The 17,180-nt window shown below is 41.4% G+C and overlaps 1 protein-coding gene across 1 annotated transcript in view; it reads right to left on the bottom strand.

Annotated features, from left to right (window-relative positions):
• The window catches only part of tacr1a (tachykinin receptor 1a), a gene marked incomplete at its 3' end in the record, with an annotated part of 33,620 nt that overhangs the window by 107 nt on the left and 16,333 nt on the right, over nucleotides 1-17,180 (bottom strand). Inside the window, 5 exon segments of the mRNA XM_080433925.1 lie at nucleotides 1-171; nucleotides 174-292; nucleotides 2,433-2,629; nucleotides 2,736-2,886; nucleotides 14,524-14,706. The exon segment at nucleotides 1-171 is cut by the window's left edge and continues 107 nt beyond it. Of these exon segments, the coding sequence (XP_080290051.1) occupies nucleotides 1-171; nucleotides 174-292; nucleotides 2,433-2,629; nucleotides 2,736-2,886; nucleotides 14,524-14,706 (821 nt within the window).

Below are 17,180 nucleotides of genomic sequence, written 5' to 3'. Positions count from 1 at the left end.
ACTGGACGGCGGCTCCTCCTCCTCTGGTGGCGGCGACTCCTCCTCCTCCTCCTCTTCCTCCCCCCCCAGCCTCGACCGCACTTGCAGCCCCAGATGCAGCTGTTGCCCTTGGCTTGCCCTCATCCGTGTCGTCTCCCACGTGGAGCACTGTGGAGACGCTGGTCTCCATGCGGCTTTGTACACGCTGGTCTGGGTCTGCAGGTAGCGCGTGGACTTCATCTCCAGGCCCTCGTATGAACCCTCGGGGACACAAGGGCAGCAGCGGAAGGCTTGCTTGAAGCCTGCACGGAACCTGTGACATGGATGGAATTCTGTTTAGTTTGGTTTGGTTTAAAGAGCAACTTTGCCAATTTTTAACCTGAATTATATTATTCTATTGTGAGCCGTACATGTTAAAATCTGACATAGCAACCCGTTATTACCACTGTTAATACTGTTAGTATAATGTTGGTTCATTTTGACTATATTCATATTCATACCTGTTAATAGCTCATACATCACACAAATCCCAGGCGGTCCAAATGCATGAACACAGTAGTATAACTCTGTCTCCTGGTTTCTGGTACTTTATTCTTAATCCATGTGCGTTAGTACCTGCTTACTCTTTATTTTTATCATTATTATTATTATTATTATTATTATTATTATTACATTAATAAATGTATTTATGTATTTTTAATCTGTATCTCTTTTTCTGTATGTTTTTCACTCAGACCCAAAATTACGAGGGAAGTCCCGTGACAATCCATGAGGGCTGGTAAACTTTCACAACTGGGTGAAGTAAGCAATTGTTATGCTGGAAACGGGTATGGCCTACGTGGGGAGTTGTGTCATGAGCCAAGGAATCCAGGGGTATTTTGATTGTATGACCTACAGTTCAAGAATTATAGGGTAAATGTGAATCTGCTCGTTATAGCGTCGCTTGGCCTACTGGAAGTTTCACGCCAATCAGTCCAATGGTGCCGGAGATTAGCTGCTCACAGACAGACACACACACACACAGATAGACACATGGACGGATGGACAGGAGGCGCTCGTTCAGCGTTTTTTTCCACTTCACTTCTCCGTCTGGCTATCATCCTGTTTGAGCCGTATTTTCAAACGTCACCAATTACGTAGGCAAGTGAGGAAGTGACTCGAATTTTACATTGGAAGCCACTGGTCCCCCAATAAGTTGCAGATCTACAAGCTCACAACGCATTGCGCTGCAATGCTTGTAGATAAGCCATTTTTGGTTCGCAACACTGGAGTGCAACTAAGTATGAATCACCCTTTGGTAGCTGAGAGCAACTCAGAGAGTCGATGAGAAATTGATAGAAAGTGAGAGGAGAGGGCCAGCAATGGGTCACACATTAGAATTTCATTAGCCAGACACAGACAGAGAAGAGTGCTCCTTGATCTATTGTACTGAAGGCTGACAGATTTTTTATTATCTTGAATAATAAAATGACAGTTGCAGAGGAGACAAGCTCAGATTCAGTCATCTGCTTTATTTTTCCTAAAGGCAATTAAAAAATGTTTGGATGTTTTTATTGGCACCCGGGATGCAGGCCCGGCGCCACGGGGGGCCTGAGGGGGCCTGGCACCCTCAGTTTCAAATTGTGCCCCCTCAGTTTATTTTGAAAATAATAAAAAATATATATATTTTGTTTTATAATAAATGTTTTGATAAAAAATCGGTAAAATCAGGCAAAAATAAGAATTAAATAACATAAGCCTAACCTAACCCTAACCCTAAAACCGAAATAAAGTAACAAAAAAACGCCCAAAAACGGCCACAATCCGCGCAATTAACCACGTGCATGCTGCGCGACTGGTGTGCACCTTCACAATTTTCAACTGCACCCTCAGTCATTTCATTCTGGCGCCGGGCCTGCCGGGATGCCACAATGCCAGTGTGCAAGTTTTAACGTCCCTGGCTGATTATAATTTTTCTTCTAATTAGTTTTTCCTTTTTTATCTTTTCAATTTAATAGTGCCAAATAGCAACACGTTCTCTCAAGGCACTTTACATACAGAGTAGAGGCACATTATAAAGCCCCAAAGCCTCGATAGCCCTTTTACTTATATTTATTCAATAACTAAGTGAAGTGCACTGATGGATGGATGTTGTTAAAATGTAAGATACCCTGTCTTTACATATCTTTCTCACTGTTTGTTAAACACACGTATATTTAAAATGATAACATTGGCCGACATAAATATCAGTATCTGATCCCACTGCCCTGATTTATTGGGTGCTGCTAACCACCAATATAAATTCCTAGATAAATGCCATAACTCTGATGTGCATGTGTGCGTGCGTGCGTGCGTGCGTGCGTGCGTGCGTGCGTGCGTGCGTGCGTGCGTGCGTGCGTGCGTGCGTGTGTGTGTGTGAGAGAGAGAGAGGTGTCATGCGTGTGTGTATGTTGGGGGTGAGGGGTTGCAGTGACCTGTCATTGAGGCAGCAGTAGATGATGGGGTTGTACATGGTGGAGCTCATGGCCAGCCACATGATACCCAGGTACATCTGCTGGATGAAGGGCTTTTCAAACAGTTCCGGAGAAAAATAGTACAGTAGGAAGTAGACGTGGAATGGCAGCCAGCAGATTGCGAACGTACACACCACCACAATCATCATCTTCACCACCTAGACCGGACAAAAAAAGAACACGTTTTCATTACCCTTTGCACATTATTTCCATTGAAACAGGAAGCTTGCTGTTAAGTCTCTGATGAATAATAAAATGGAATACCTTGCGTTTGGCGACAAGCTGTTCCTTGTAGCGATCAGATAGTTCTCCAGGTATCTCGCTGGCCCAGAGGGTCCGCCCCACTATCAGGTACGCCCAGCCCATCACAGTTAGGGGTAGGAAGTAGATGAGGACGGCCACACACACACAGTATCTGTAACAACAAGGAGCGCCAGGATCAGGTTAATTGTCTCTTTCTTAATCGGAACTTTTCCATTGCATAATGGAATATCATTATTGGCTACTGAAATGGCCAAATGTACCCTCTGGAAGAAAATTACTTTTCTCCTGCCCCGTCCTGTCCTGTCCTGTCCTGTCCTGTCCTGTCCTGTCCTGTCCTGTCCTGTCCTGTCCTGTCCTGTCCTGTCCTGTCCTGTCCTGTCCTGTCCTGTCCTATCCTATGTTGATTCATGGTTGATATCTCATTAGTTCATTTCTCATTAAAAAAATATTTCTAAATAAAATATAGTTTTTCTAATATCTAAATATAGTTCTATTGCTCGCTGGGGCTTAGTTTTCGACGAAAACAGGGGACCCCATATAGACCTTTTGTTTAGGGTCCCCAAAAACCTACTGTAGGGCAGACCCTACAGTATATACAGTACATTACATGTAATAAACAGATATATTTTGAGGAGACAGAGAATGAATATTGCAATAACCACATGGGATTGAAATCAAGACTTTTGAGTGCCGTTTTAGCGAATGAGGACAAACTGAGGAAATGCTTATGCTACTATCTACATGCAATGCAGTTTCTAAATGGAGTTCAAGATTCTACACATACATGACATTGGTCTATAAGGCTTTGTTAGCTGGAGTATTTCAGAAGTAATTGTGAATATTTAATTAATCACCAATCTGAAAATATGGATCTCTCAATTCAGAGCTCTCTGCCTTCTTAGAGCTATATCGTTGATTGCTGATCCACAGGTTGAGAACCATAGCTCTAAAATAGAATAAATTCCTATGACTCAGCCCTAGTATAACTTAGATGGATCAGCAATCAACGATAGAGCTATATCGTTGATTGCTGATCCATCTAAGTTATACTAGGGCTGAGTAATTGGAATTTATTCTATTTTAAAGCTGTGGTTCTCAACCTGTGGGTCGGGACCCCAAAGGGGTCCCCATATGGTTTTGGGGGGGTCCCCAGATCACAAGTGACAATTTAAAACCTTTTTAAAACCTTAAAAAAAAGACCATTACTGCATCAAAAGTAATCAACAAAAAGATACTATAAAAACTTGTCAAACATTGGCCTAATTGTCAAATAACATGATAAAGATAGGCAAACATTTTGACATTACCTGATCTACAAGCTCGCAACGCCTCGCATTGCGAAGCCTGAAGATCTGCTATTTTCACAATATTTATCCGTGGAACCGAGACAAACTAAAAGTAAAGCCTCAGCTCCTACTATTCCAAGTGCTTGTCCGGATTGGGGGTCCCCAGTTCAAATATGATTATTTTGGGGGGTCACGGCCTGAAAAGGTTGAGAACCACTGTTTTAGAGGCGCACGCACGCACGCACACACACACACAAACACAAACACACACACACACACACACACAAACACATACTAGATCATAGTACTGGACCACAGTGCAAAGTCCCTGAAGCAACTACAGGGGTTGAGTCAAATGGTATTTTGCCTGTGATGGCGGACGGACGTCGGACAGCTTATTTATTAATTGACCGCAGAGTTTAACCATGACTTTATAACTGTCCAATAAAATGAATGCCTTTTTGAATAAATTAATGATTAATGATGACAGGCTCAGTATTCAGCCAATGATTTGTTTATCTACTACAGACAAACTGCTTGTTCTTGCTTGTGTGAGTGATACTGCATGTTGGTGTGCACAAACATATTCTAGAATACCCCCTCCGCCATGCTCTAGGAAGCAGAGGGACAATCTCATACTCACTGAACAAGGTAGCAGCTGAGCCTTCCTTGGTAATTACATACTATTATGTTAATCACTTCCCATCCCCAGGAGAGTAGGAGCTCCATCCCACCTCAGCTTCTTTCATCATGGTGACCAAGACGCACTCGTGGAGATGTATCCTTGACATTATGGGCCCATATTTTATGCTGTCTTTGAATATTTAATACTATGCTATTAATCACCACGTGTGCCTGCAGTCCAGTTCCATGGACTGCAGGGTCAACAGGCCAACTGCTCTAGAGAGGTGTGTGTGTGTGTGTGTGTGTGTGTGTGTGTGTGTGTGTGTGTGTGTGTGTGTGTGTGTGTGTGTGTGTGTGTGTGTGTGTGTGTGTGTGTGTGTGTGTGTGTGTGTGTGTGTGTGTGTGTGTGTGTGTGTGTGTGTGTGTGTGTGTGTGTGTGAAAGCAAAACTGTTGTGTTCAATGAATGCTTCCTAAAAAAGCAATGTTGGTGTAACAGTAAGAAATCATAACATTTTTTTTACATGGTGGGAGATGGAGTGTCTAAGTATGATGCAAGTTATACAAGTACAAAACTCCTTTCAGTACGCTGTGCTGCGAAGGGAGAGAGAGTGAAAGAAAAGTGAGTGAGAGAGCTTTTCGTTCCATACACATATCTTATCATGCCCAAATGCTTACTCGTGCGTACAGACACCTCTGAATTTGTAGCACTTGTATTCTGCAGGAAGAATTCAAATAGCTTTTTGCTGTCTGTTAATAGTTTTTAGGATTAGAAGTGAATTTAGGAGCAGTCAACCCAATATGCTGATTTCTCTTTTGTGTGCTCTCTCTTGCCATTCTCTGTTTCTCTCTGTTTCTGTCTGTCTGTCTGTCTGTCTGTCTGTCTGTCTGTCTGTCTGTCTGTCTGTCTGTCTGTCTGTCTGTCTGTCTGTCTGTCTGTCTGTCTGTCTGTCTGTCTGTCTCTAATTTATGCCTTTCTGGAGCAAGAGTATGTTGAACTTTTCTTCTCATCTTTTTTTTTTCATTTTTATTTAGTTTTCTACTTCATGTTTTATGTATTTGTGGGTGTTTGTAACCATGGTCTTTGTAGAAGCTTTATGCTTTTTAAAAACACAAACATTTGAAATTCAATTATCTCTCTCCCCTGGCGCCTCACTCTCCTCTCTCTTTCTTCATCACAAAAAACAACCTGTGTTGAAGCAGGAGATGCGCAACAAAATGGGTTGCCTGGCTTGGTTTATTCAATCTCCCTTTCTCGAGATGAAACAAATGCAACAGCTCTCCAAACAAGAGGGCCACATGAAAAATAGGTCACTCTTTCCATTCCAAGTTCTCTGCGACTCCTTTCTGTGCTAAAACATCTGTGATATTTTCCAGACATCTTTTCTAAAGCCCCTGTCATAAGCAAAACCTGTTTTGTGTGTACAGGGATGAGGCTTTGGGTAACATTTTTGTCAGGGTCCAGACAGAGCGAGACAGTGCTGTCTGTGATGTGAACTGGCAGAGCTATCTACAGGCATATCCTAATATAAACTGATGAAATTACACAGACTGACTGAAGGGGAAGAGGAAACTCAGTTTATGCGCAGCTTCCAGCTTCCACAGAAGCAGTGTGTGTGTGTGTGTGTGTGTGTGTGTGTGTGTGTGTGTGTGTGTGTGTGTGTGTGTGTGTGTGTGTGTGTGTGTGTGTGTGTGTGTGTGTGTGTGTGTGTGTGTGTGTGTGAATTCTAATGTATATGTTACAGGGAAATTGGCATTCCAGGGAAATTGAAAAAGGAGCGCTTGCTTTGAAGTCTATATTTTCGCCCCCTGTCCGTGGTCCTGTCCTGGCAAAGGTTTGTCTTGAAATTTTGAAGAGATAGAATACAATATCCACGATCCCTCAGCACACTGCTCAACTGCTTCCAATGCTAATTTTGTAAATCCATGGGCTTATTTCTCTCAAATTCAGTCTTTTCTGTTTCTGTGGCTTATAGCGCATATTGCATAATATGGCATATTGCTTGGCCCCCGTTATTGCTGCTTGCAGCTATATTTCCATTTGATTTAATCTTTATTCTTTATTTTTCCTTCGTTTTAACCACTTATTGTGACCTTTTATCACTAATCATCTCTTTGTTCCTTTGTATAATATTGTACATTGGTGTGAATGTCTTCTTTTGTGAGGACCCTAGGAAGAATAGTCTTCACTACGGTGGTGACTAATGGGGATCCATAATAAACAATAAAAACTAAACCACTGCTCTCCAGGCATCCCCAGGGTCACCACTAGCAGGGCCTGACCTGGTGGAGAGGATGGAGATCAGGAAAGCTTCTTAAAAATAGAAAGAAAAAATACAAGAAATATCGGGTTAGTACACAAGTGCCCGCCATGGGATACCAGAAGGGGCCAAATGTAAAATGAAAAATGAAAACCAATAAAAAATACAAATACAAAATGCATAAAATCTATTCAATCTGACGTCCCTATTTTGGGCATGTGAAAATTAAAAAAAATGTTTGCCTCTTCGCCTGACAGTGTCACCTTACATTTCTCACTCTGTCATAAGAGTTTCTGTGCATGTGTGACTGTTGGTGTGTGTGTGTGTGTGTACACAATTGTGTGCATTTTCCTTTTACAGAACATTTTATTGTGGTTCTTGTTTGTACTTTTTAACCATATGCATATATTTTTTTCTTTAAAAATAATAATAATAATTACAATCCAGTTTTGTCCTCTGTATATTGTACTGCTGTTGTTGTACAGTCTTGCGGACATGCTGCACCAACATTTTGCTGCTTGTTATGAGTGAGTGACAAATAAAACCATCTTGAATCTCTAGATTCTAATTCTTGATTCCATATGTATACGGTATGTATGTGTATGTGTAAAAGAACATGTCACACCTGCGTATATATCCTCTCTTCTCATGGAAATGATGGCGCACGCACCAAAAAATATTAATTCACCCACTTCTGTCCACCTGTAAACCTGTGACAATAAAGCTGGTTCTGATTTGGTGTATTCCATATTGTTCAATAATGGTATATCTATCTATGTCAGTGTGTGCATGAATGTGCAGTACATAGGTATCTGTTTGTAAGGTGGACCTGTTTTGTTTTATTCCCTTTGCAGCTGGTCAGTCAGCACCACAGTAGGTGAATGCAGGAGGTAACATGACACCCTGCCACACACTGTGTTACTGGCACTGACTGCTCACATGGAGCTCAATTTAGAGTACAAGGATCAAAATGGACAGGGTGTGCTCACTTGTCTACCCTGGCTGTGATTTTCCAAAATACGAGTGTGTGTGTGTGTGTGTGTGTGTGTGTGTGTGTGTGTGTGTGTGTGTGTGTGTGTGTGTGTGTGTGTGTGTGTGTGTGTGTGTGTGTGTGTGTGTGTGTGTGTGTGTGTGTGTGTGTGTGTGTGTGTGTGTGTTTGTTTGTGCATTCCTGCAAGTGCACGCATGCACGCGTGTTGAATAAAGGGGACACTTGTGCTTGTTTGCGAGTGTATGCCTGTCTAACAGGCAGATATGTGGACGACAGACAAACAGACAGACAAGACAGACAGACAGAAAGACAGACAGACAGACAGAGATGGAAGGTGCAGGCACAACAGTGGAATGTCACAGCAGTGCGAAAAGGCTAGTTACAGAATGCAAGGTGACATGGGGTCAGTATTCATGGAGATGTGTGAATGACAGCAGTGCCAACCTGTACTGAATCACAGCCGTGCTGCTGCTCACCTCCAGCGTGCCACTATTATGCTTTTTGTGGTAATCCTGATGGCAGACCCCTGAACAGTGTTTGTGCCAAGTTTGGTGCAGATCGGAGCAACGGTGCGCCTCGCAGGTCCGGATGTTATGTTTGTGACCGCGGTCCACGTCCACCCACCCGCTAGCCAATTTTGATATAGGATCCAATTTTAATGTTTTATTTCTTTTTAAATTGTTCTTATTTTTCTGAATTTCCCCATGAGTATCTGTATCTCAAAGGCTTATCTATCTCAAAGTTAGTCTGCGTGCACATTTGGATTCTGAGCACTTTACAAAACTAAACTGGTTAACGGTAGAGAAACGCACAATCAATATTAAAATCCTGCTTACTTTTAAAATCATATCAAACAATGTCCAAAGTATCTTATGAATTTATTTTCACCTGTAAAATTGGCTACTTAACCATATCTCATTTTAGTAATATTTTATACATTTTTAGGACTAATTTTGGTTCAGTTTAGTTCTACTGCCTTGCTGCTGCTATTACCCTGATATTCAGGTTTACCGGTATGTATTTAAAAAGAGATTCATGTCTAATGTACATAGAGTAGCTCTTATTTATGTTTTTTCTCTTTTATTGTTCTGATTTTATGCTTATTGTTGTTGTACTTTTATGTTTATGTTTTATGGTGTCTATGTACAGAGGGCCACAATGGAAATAAAAACTACTTCTTCACATTAACAATGTTGGTGTGAATGGATTTTTCTTTACATGCAGAGATTAACGGCTACAATACAACTTTCTCAAGTTGTCATTCCCTGGTTTAGCACAAACAAGATACTGTATGCAACTGTGTGCAAGTGCCATGCGCACTGACAGTCTCTAAAAGGATATAGCCATTTTTATAATCTTAATCAATAATAACTACTTGGTGTGACAAAAAATATTCTGTACATTTATTCTGTACATTAGATGCATTACATCAACTTCTGGTGGTGTGGAGCTGGTTGTGCAGGCGTATTGCATGCCTGCGATTGACTAGTATTGGTACATCCCATAAGCCGGAGGAACAAGAGTAACAGGGTGGTAGTAGTGTAATGCACTTAAAGTAAGCTGTACAAGGTGTTTGGGTGGCACAGTGGTAAAGTAGTTTCCCCCCACCGTGGAGGTTGCCGGTAACTAACCTACAGCCGCCTATCGGACGGCTGTAGGTTAGTGGTAGAGAGGGTGTCTGGTAATCAGAAGGCCACCGGTTCACCTCCTGGCCGTCCCTGAGAAAGACACTTTACCCCTAACTGCCTGCTCTTGCGTGTTCATAACAATCTGAGTAGCCAATAGCCATCAGCAGGATAAAGCTGAAACTGAATATCCTCTGCAGGCTCATCAGTATTCAAAATTAAATTAAATACTGTATGTGCGTCAAGGTGTGTGTGTGTGTGTGTGTGTGTGTGTGTGTGTGTGTGTGTGTGTGTGTGTGTGTGTGTGTGTGTGTGTGTGTGTGTGTGTGTGTGTGTGTGTAGGAATGTAGTATTTGTTTCATGTACTCTGAGCCATCTGTGGGTGCATGTCCTTGTTTATCTGCCATGCTCGAGCTATTACAAAAACAGATAAACAGAAACATTACAGTGTGCTGGGGTGGCCTAACCTCACTCCGTCAAATGGAAGAAGCTTGCGACACACATTTTGTTTCACAGCGTACTTGCATCTGAGACTTCGGGCGCAGAATCGATGACAGACGGAGTTTCATTTTTTCAAGCTACTAGGCAGGTGATTGGATGATCCCGCCCCTAGCAGCCGCTGATTGGTTCGTATGCGCAGCGGTTCGGGCAGCTTTACTCTGTGAGCAATCCCAGACCCTCCTTCCTGAAACCAAATGCAATGCAATGCATGAGATTTCCGGAGGGAGGGGGTGTTTACCAGGCTAGGGGTGGCCTGCACTCTTGTGATTATGTTAATATGACCCGTAGTCACAGTGCATTTAATGTGTGTTTTTCTAACCCTAAGGCATAACTGCTCCAGAGGCACATCTGCCATAGCATGGAGTCCTCAGCGTGTGGCCCCAGAGAAGATTTACACCAACACTAACTCAAAGCACAATTCTCTACCTTTAATCCCTTCAATTGAAGTTCATGCATTGGGCCGGTGAAAAAGGTGGGTTAGATGGCCCAGGCTGTTTTTGATTGATTGATTGAATACTCCATAAAGTGGATATTTACAAGGTTATTAACAGTACAGGTAGTACAGTCAAAGGTTATGCTAAAAGGATAACACAAGTCATACCGGCCCAAAATGTGACACAATAATGAACTTTCATACAAATTGTACAACGTGTAACTGCATTCAAGGTGTTGAAAGAAGCTTAGGTCCTAGCCAGAGCACTGAGCAATATTTGTACCAAGTGTGAACCCGGTTGGATTACTGGTGTGCTGTGAGAGCCGGCATACACTGAGTGGCACCCCATGGCCCTTGCCATGGGTTCTAATAGAAGGATTGGGTTTCATATACACAGTAAGCACAGTTTGTGCTTTCCTCACACATTACATGAACAAAATAAGAACATCATAATGAAAAAGAAAAGTTGTATTTTTTGGTCAGAGCAAGCCAATCAAACAAAGCTATGGGAAACTAGCCTGACACTCAGCCTGAATTTTCATTTCGTTTCACTCCATTATTCATTCTGAAAGCCCTCTCAGTGCAGCCGATTTCTGAGGTGGGGGCGTGGCCAAAGTTGGACTCTTTGGCGATTGGTTCATACTGGATTATCCCGATCCCGATTCGTCGTACAGATTTTCAACCGAGAAACCCCCGCCTTCGACACAGTCACCAAACCCTGAATGCAAGGCAAGCGATTCAGGGGGTGGAGCCAGGCTAATGGGAAACTGAACCGGAACAGGAATTTAAAAAAATACGTTTTGAATAGCGAAAAATATAATAGATTATTACTGTAAACATTTTAATAGAATATTAATTTATAAATTATAATAGAAATACTACTTCATAAATTATAATAGAATGCTACTGTCCTTTTGCCAGATCTTTGTGCCATCTTGCATGGGATTGTAACTGGCGGTGCTACATACTGCCTACGTTACCCACCTATTATTTCTACCTGGCAACCCAAATATAGCAGCTGCAGGCTCTAACCGGCCCTGCATACCGATCTTTTTAAACTTCACCAATGAGACCAACGCACACGCACGCACGCACGCACGCACGCACACACAAACACACACACACAGAAAGAGAGAGAGAGAGAGAGAGAGAGAGAGAGAGAGAGAGAGAGAGAGAGAGAGAGAGAGAGAGAGAGAGAGAAGCAGAGAAGCAGTTAAGCAAGTAATGAGACAATGGGACACATGCAGCTACAGAAAACATTAACAATAAAGTCTGCACAGTCGTAATGTATTCCCACTGTTTATTGCAAATCCTTTCAATCATGTCTGGCTCTGAAGATCCAGTGGATGATCCAGACGTGATCGAAACTTTGCAGTAAAGAGTGGGAGCATAACAGTGTGCAGACCAGGGTTATTATAGTTAACTAAAACTAGAATCGGATAAAGATTTCAGCTAACTGAAATAAAGATTATAACCAGGCTTTACAAAAAAAAAGTTAACTAACTGAAACTATATTGTGTTTACAAAACTAACTAAAATCATAGAGAAAATGTCCTTAGTTTTAGTCTTCAAAACATCTTAAAACATATCAATAAAAATAAAAAGTAATGAAAAATGCAAAACTATGATAACCTTGGTACAGACTTCATTGTTTTCTTTACTAGGACAATAACCGTTGGGAACGCATGCCCCTCTGGTTATGCAATACTTATTATCAGAGGAGTACAGTCAAAGTATAGTGCAGCACCCAGACAGATACAGAGGTCTCGATATATGGGCATAAATGAACACAGACAGACAGACAGACAGACAGACAGACAGATGCAGAGATTTGCGGCTATATAGATATGTCTGGACAACTGCTGATCTGACTGACTTCTCAATCAGTAGCCTATATGACTGCCTCGGGTCCTCTATGATACACACCCCAAGTTTGAAGTCGATGGGTCAGACAGTTCTCGAGATATAAGAGGGACACACGGATCCACAGAGATTCTGTGAATTTATACTGTAGGTAGACATATGCTAAATGTTGATCTTCTATTTGCGCTGGACCCGGATACAAACTGGATGTGCAAGAACTATCTTCTGAATGTGCAGTGGAACCATCAAGACTTTTTTGCATTTACAGATTTGAAGAAGTGGTCAGAAAAAACTGATGTAGGCCTACACAAAAGTAAAAAAAACTTTTTGTGCACCACTAAATTAAAGATTTAAGGTATACTAGGTAAGATCGCAGATCTGTGTGTGTACACACACATTCCCCTCTCCCCTCTCTGACAGGTATCAAAGTGATTGCTGTCTTTGATGCATTCATTGATTAGAGAGAGCACTAACGAGCACATACCGAGTGTGACACTTTTATGGCCCAATGAACCAACTCAGTAGCCTGGTAAACCCTCCCTCCGGAAATCTCATTTCCATTTGATTTCAGGAGTGAGTCTGGCCTGAAGGCTTGTGAGTGCCTTCACTTCTTACTTTCAGTTTTATAACGCTCTCAAACTTCTTTTTTGAGGCACGGAATTTACTTTAGAATTTAGTTGTTTAACTTCATATATGTGGTCAATTAATCATGACAGAACCTATTTAAAAATAAAAATTCAGAGAACCGGCAGGGGCGGGCAGTGACACGCATGTATCCGAATAAGGCAACCTATTTTGGGCATGGCCATCTCAAAAGTCCCGTTGCGTCACATTATTTGTGGAGGTGGTAAAAATGCACTGCAATTGGCTGAAGGGAAAAAACGATCATTGGCTGAAGGGGTTGTCAGTCAACGGTATTACTCCCGCCCAACTCCAGCCCACAGCCAATATTGCAGAATGGGCGATCAGGCCAGACTCACTCCTGAAATCAAATGGAAATGAGATTTCCGGAGGGAGGGTTTACCAGGCTACCAACTCAGTGCATAACCCCTTTGAAGTTCAAAGGGATCAATTAAGATAAGATATATAATTATTATCATTTTTTACATTTAGGCTCAAAGTTACCTAGTTAACCATTAAGGAAGCACAGTGTTTGCTGGTAATGAATGGGCTCCAGTTAATTATCATTACATTGATTAATGTGCTCACAGTAATGCTATTAATTTCCGCTGTGTGGAGGAAACAGATAATGCCACATTCTTCTTCCGCCTGCCTGTTGAAAAACAAAAACTTAACCTATCCTTAACCCTTAATAGCCCCTTAATAGCAGATTAATGACTGCATTGGAGAAACCACTAACATAAAATGAAAACAGTGGGGATTGGTGGTGTACAGCACATAGAGGAGTTGGACGATTCAGAATCGATTCTCATTTAAAAAAAGGAGGATCTTGGATTTACCTTTGTGTGTTTACATTATTATCAGTTGATAAAACCTTTACAATTATAAAAGCTACATAAATGTACTCTGTTCTCATGCCAGAAGATTGGAGTAGATCCTGAAATCCTATGTTTTGAATCGAGAATCGGAAAAAAACGCGTTTGAATCGAGAATTTTTGTTTTGAAAAAATCGGAATCGTGACCCCAAGAATCGGAATCGAATCGTGAGATAGCAGAAGATTCACAGCCCTACTTCCTGGGGCTCATCCCTGAACCAGTGGAAAAATAACCCCACAATATTTCAATTTATTCAACAAACAAAGCAAAACATCCTCCCTCCTTTTCACAGCGTGCCTCTCATTTACGCTGAATTCCAGTTTCCCCCACCAGCATTTACTCTCAATTTAGCAGTAATTAACAGCGCTTGTTGAAGAATTCAACCCCTAAATAGCTGTTGAATTCTCAACCAAAAATACACATTCACAGGGAGATCTCACATCTGAATGGAAGAAAGATGGAGAGAAAGAGAGACGTGAGAGATGGGAGAGGCAGAGAGGAAGGGGGAAGGAGAGAGAGGTCAGGTCAGTTGGATAGCACGGCACCACATACTGTATTGAGATGGTCCATTTGGTTCCACTTTTTACCTCTCAGAGTTACAAACTGATTAATTCACACTGAGGATTTTACTGTGTAGGAACTCAGCACCTCTCTTTGACAGAGAAGAGAATCAGAGGGACAGAGAGTCAAGGCAGATGAAGGAACTCACATTTTTTTGAAGACCTCGTTGGGCCAGTCGATGTAGCAGAGCTCCCGGGGGAACATTTCGACGGTGGAGTAGTAGTACTGAGGGAAAGCCAGGAGCAGTGCCAGCACCCAGATAACCCCCACTACCACCTTGGTCTCGGTGGACGACATGCGCTGCTGCAGCGGGTGGATGATCGCCATGTACCTGCAGGGCACACGCAGAGGGGAGATTATGCGATGCATTATTCATGTAGCTGGTGCTTCTGTCCAGCAAGCAGGAAGTGCTTGTGTCAGAAAGTAAAGGATTAGGAAAGAGTTCTCAGGAATATATGTACATAAACAGATAACCTAGTTAGTGTGAATACATCACATTACATAATATTACAAAACATTTTTTACAAACGAGTAAATATTTGCGGGATTAGCCTGAAACTTGTGTACTGGACTTTGTATATTTGAATTGACTGCATGCCTTCAGGTTATTTGACTTGTTCTATGTTCCTTTCTTTTCTTTTCTATTCTCTTTCCCTGCCTATATGCATTATTCATTTGGCTGGTGCTTTTGTCCAGGGAGCTAGCTTGTGTCAGAAATAAAGGATTAGGAAAGAGTTTTGAGGAATTTGTTTACATGAACAGAACAGATCATTTAGTTACTGTGAAAACATATTACAAAACATGTTTGACAAACGAGTAAATATTTGTTGGATTAGCCTGAAACTTGCATACTGGACTTTGTATATTTGATTTGACTGTGCCTTTCTGTTATTTGACGTTCTGTTTTCTGTGTTTCTTTCTTCTAGTCTCTTTCACTATACAGTACCTCTTCCTGTACATGCAATGTTGAGGCGTACACACATAAATACATTTACCCACTATTTTACACCTGTAATAATGTAAGTTACATTTAAGTTGATTCAGACACACACTCATGCACGCACACACACACACACACACACACACACACACACACACACACACACACACACACACACACACACACACACACACACACACACACACACACACACACACACACACGCACACACACACACACACACACACACACACACACACACACACACACACACACACACACACACACACACACACACGTGCGCGCGCACACGCACACACAAGCATCAGTTATTTGAGGAATCCGTTCTTTTTATTTTGAGCTTTGGGGTCAAACTATGCATGCTTTTGCAAATACTCTGAGTTAACTCAGCTCATAGTCCTGCCTCTGATGGTTAGGTCAAACAAAAAATATTGTATTGAGTGTACTGTATCTTTTTAGGTGGAGATAACGGTCTTGTGTTCTTTGGACAGATACTAAAAACAAACATAAACATTGGTGTTTATGTTAAGCATTAAGGTAAAAGGGGAATTGATGAATATTTTTGAGCATTTTGAAAGTGATAAATGGTCATTGGAATATGACCATTAAAGGGCTGGGACATACCCAGTCTCAAATTAATTGGTGCACAGCTCACATGGTTATTGTCTGATATAGCTGGTTTATACTACGATGCTATATATCACGTTTAGTGCAAATTGCTCAACAAATGAGATATTATGCTAATGAACCAAAACTTTAATATGGTAAACTTTCATTGCTTCTAGCATACATGCAGAGATTATTCCAGGCAATATTCATAACTTTTTTAACTTTAATCATTCCTCTGGGGTTGATGAAGTTGCACAGAGTGCAAAATAAAAAAAAGACACTATAGTTTTCAAGATGTTGTTTGGGACCAAAATGGTGGATGGACGTACGTACGTACGTACGTACGTACGTACGTACGGAACCAACCAACTGACACATCCATCATTAGCCCCCCTTCTTCGGTGCCATGCCATAAACGGGATGTGTGTGTACTATATCTGTCTTCTGCATTTGAGGTTAAGCATTTCTCCACATTCATAACAATGCACACTATCAGCAACTATGGAGAACATATGTCACACATGTCTTGTCTTTTCTTTTTATATGGACCCACGAGTCTGGAATAAAGATTATATATATATAACCTCTCCAATCAATCAGACAGTCTTTCAGGTGCTGTAAAATGTATGCCAGCAGATTTCACCTCCTGTCATTAAAATCCAACATTTTGGTCTGTTAGGGGATAGTTGGAGGATTAGTTGGAGGATTATTTCTTGAATAATTCACCCTCATTACTACAGCACTTTCTGTTTGATATGGATGTGATTGGGATCGAGTGTTGGTCAGGAGGCAGATCGAAGCAGGGGCTGTCTATCAAGATAATAAGTCACACCTCTGCCTCAATTAATCTTCATTTATTTGTGAATAGGCTGTTGAGGTGGCCTGCATATTAACTAAACCCAAAAAGTCAGAAGACATTGCTCCAATTTTAGATTCTATTCACTGGCTCCCATTGAAAAAAAGAAATTACTTTATTATTAATGACTTATTATTATTGTTTTTAGATATATGAATGGCTTAGCTCCTTCCTAGGTTGTTGACATGCTCGCTGATTATGCACCGAACAGAGCCATAGATCATCAGATAAAGGTCTCATTAAACCTAGAATCAATTGTAAATGAGGTTAATATGGCTCCCTCTGGAAGCTACGCTTAACGTGTGTGGTTATCATTCCTTTTTATTGTTGTTGCGTGGAACAATGCAAATGATTCACACATAAAGCACATCTGATTTAC

Source organism: Gymnoscopelus braueri (genome assembly GCF_963280865.1).
Source record: "Gymnoscopelus braueri genome assembly, chromosome: 7".
NCBI classification, from domain to species: Eukaryota; Metazoa; Chordata; class Actinopteri; order Myctophiformes; family Myctophidae; genus Gymnoscopelus; species Gymnoscopelus braueri.
Note: the sequence above shows the minus strand (reverse complement) of the source record. Positions and strands in the feature narration are given on the sequence as shown.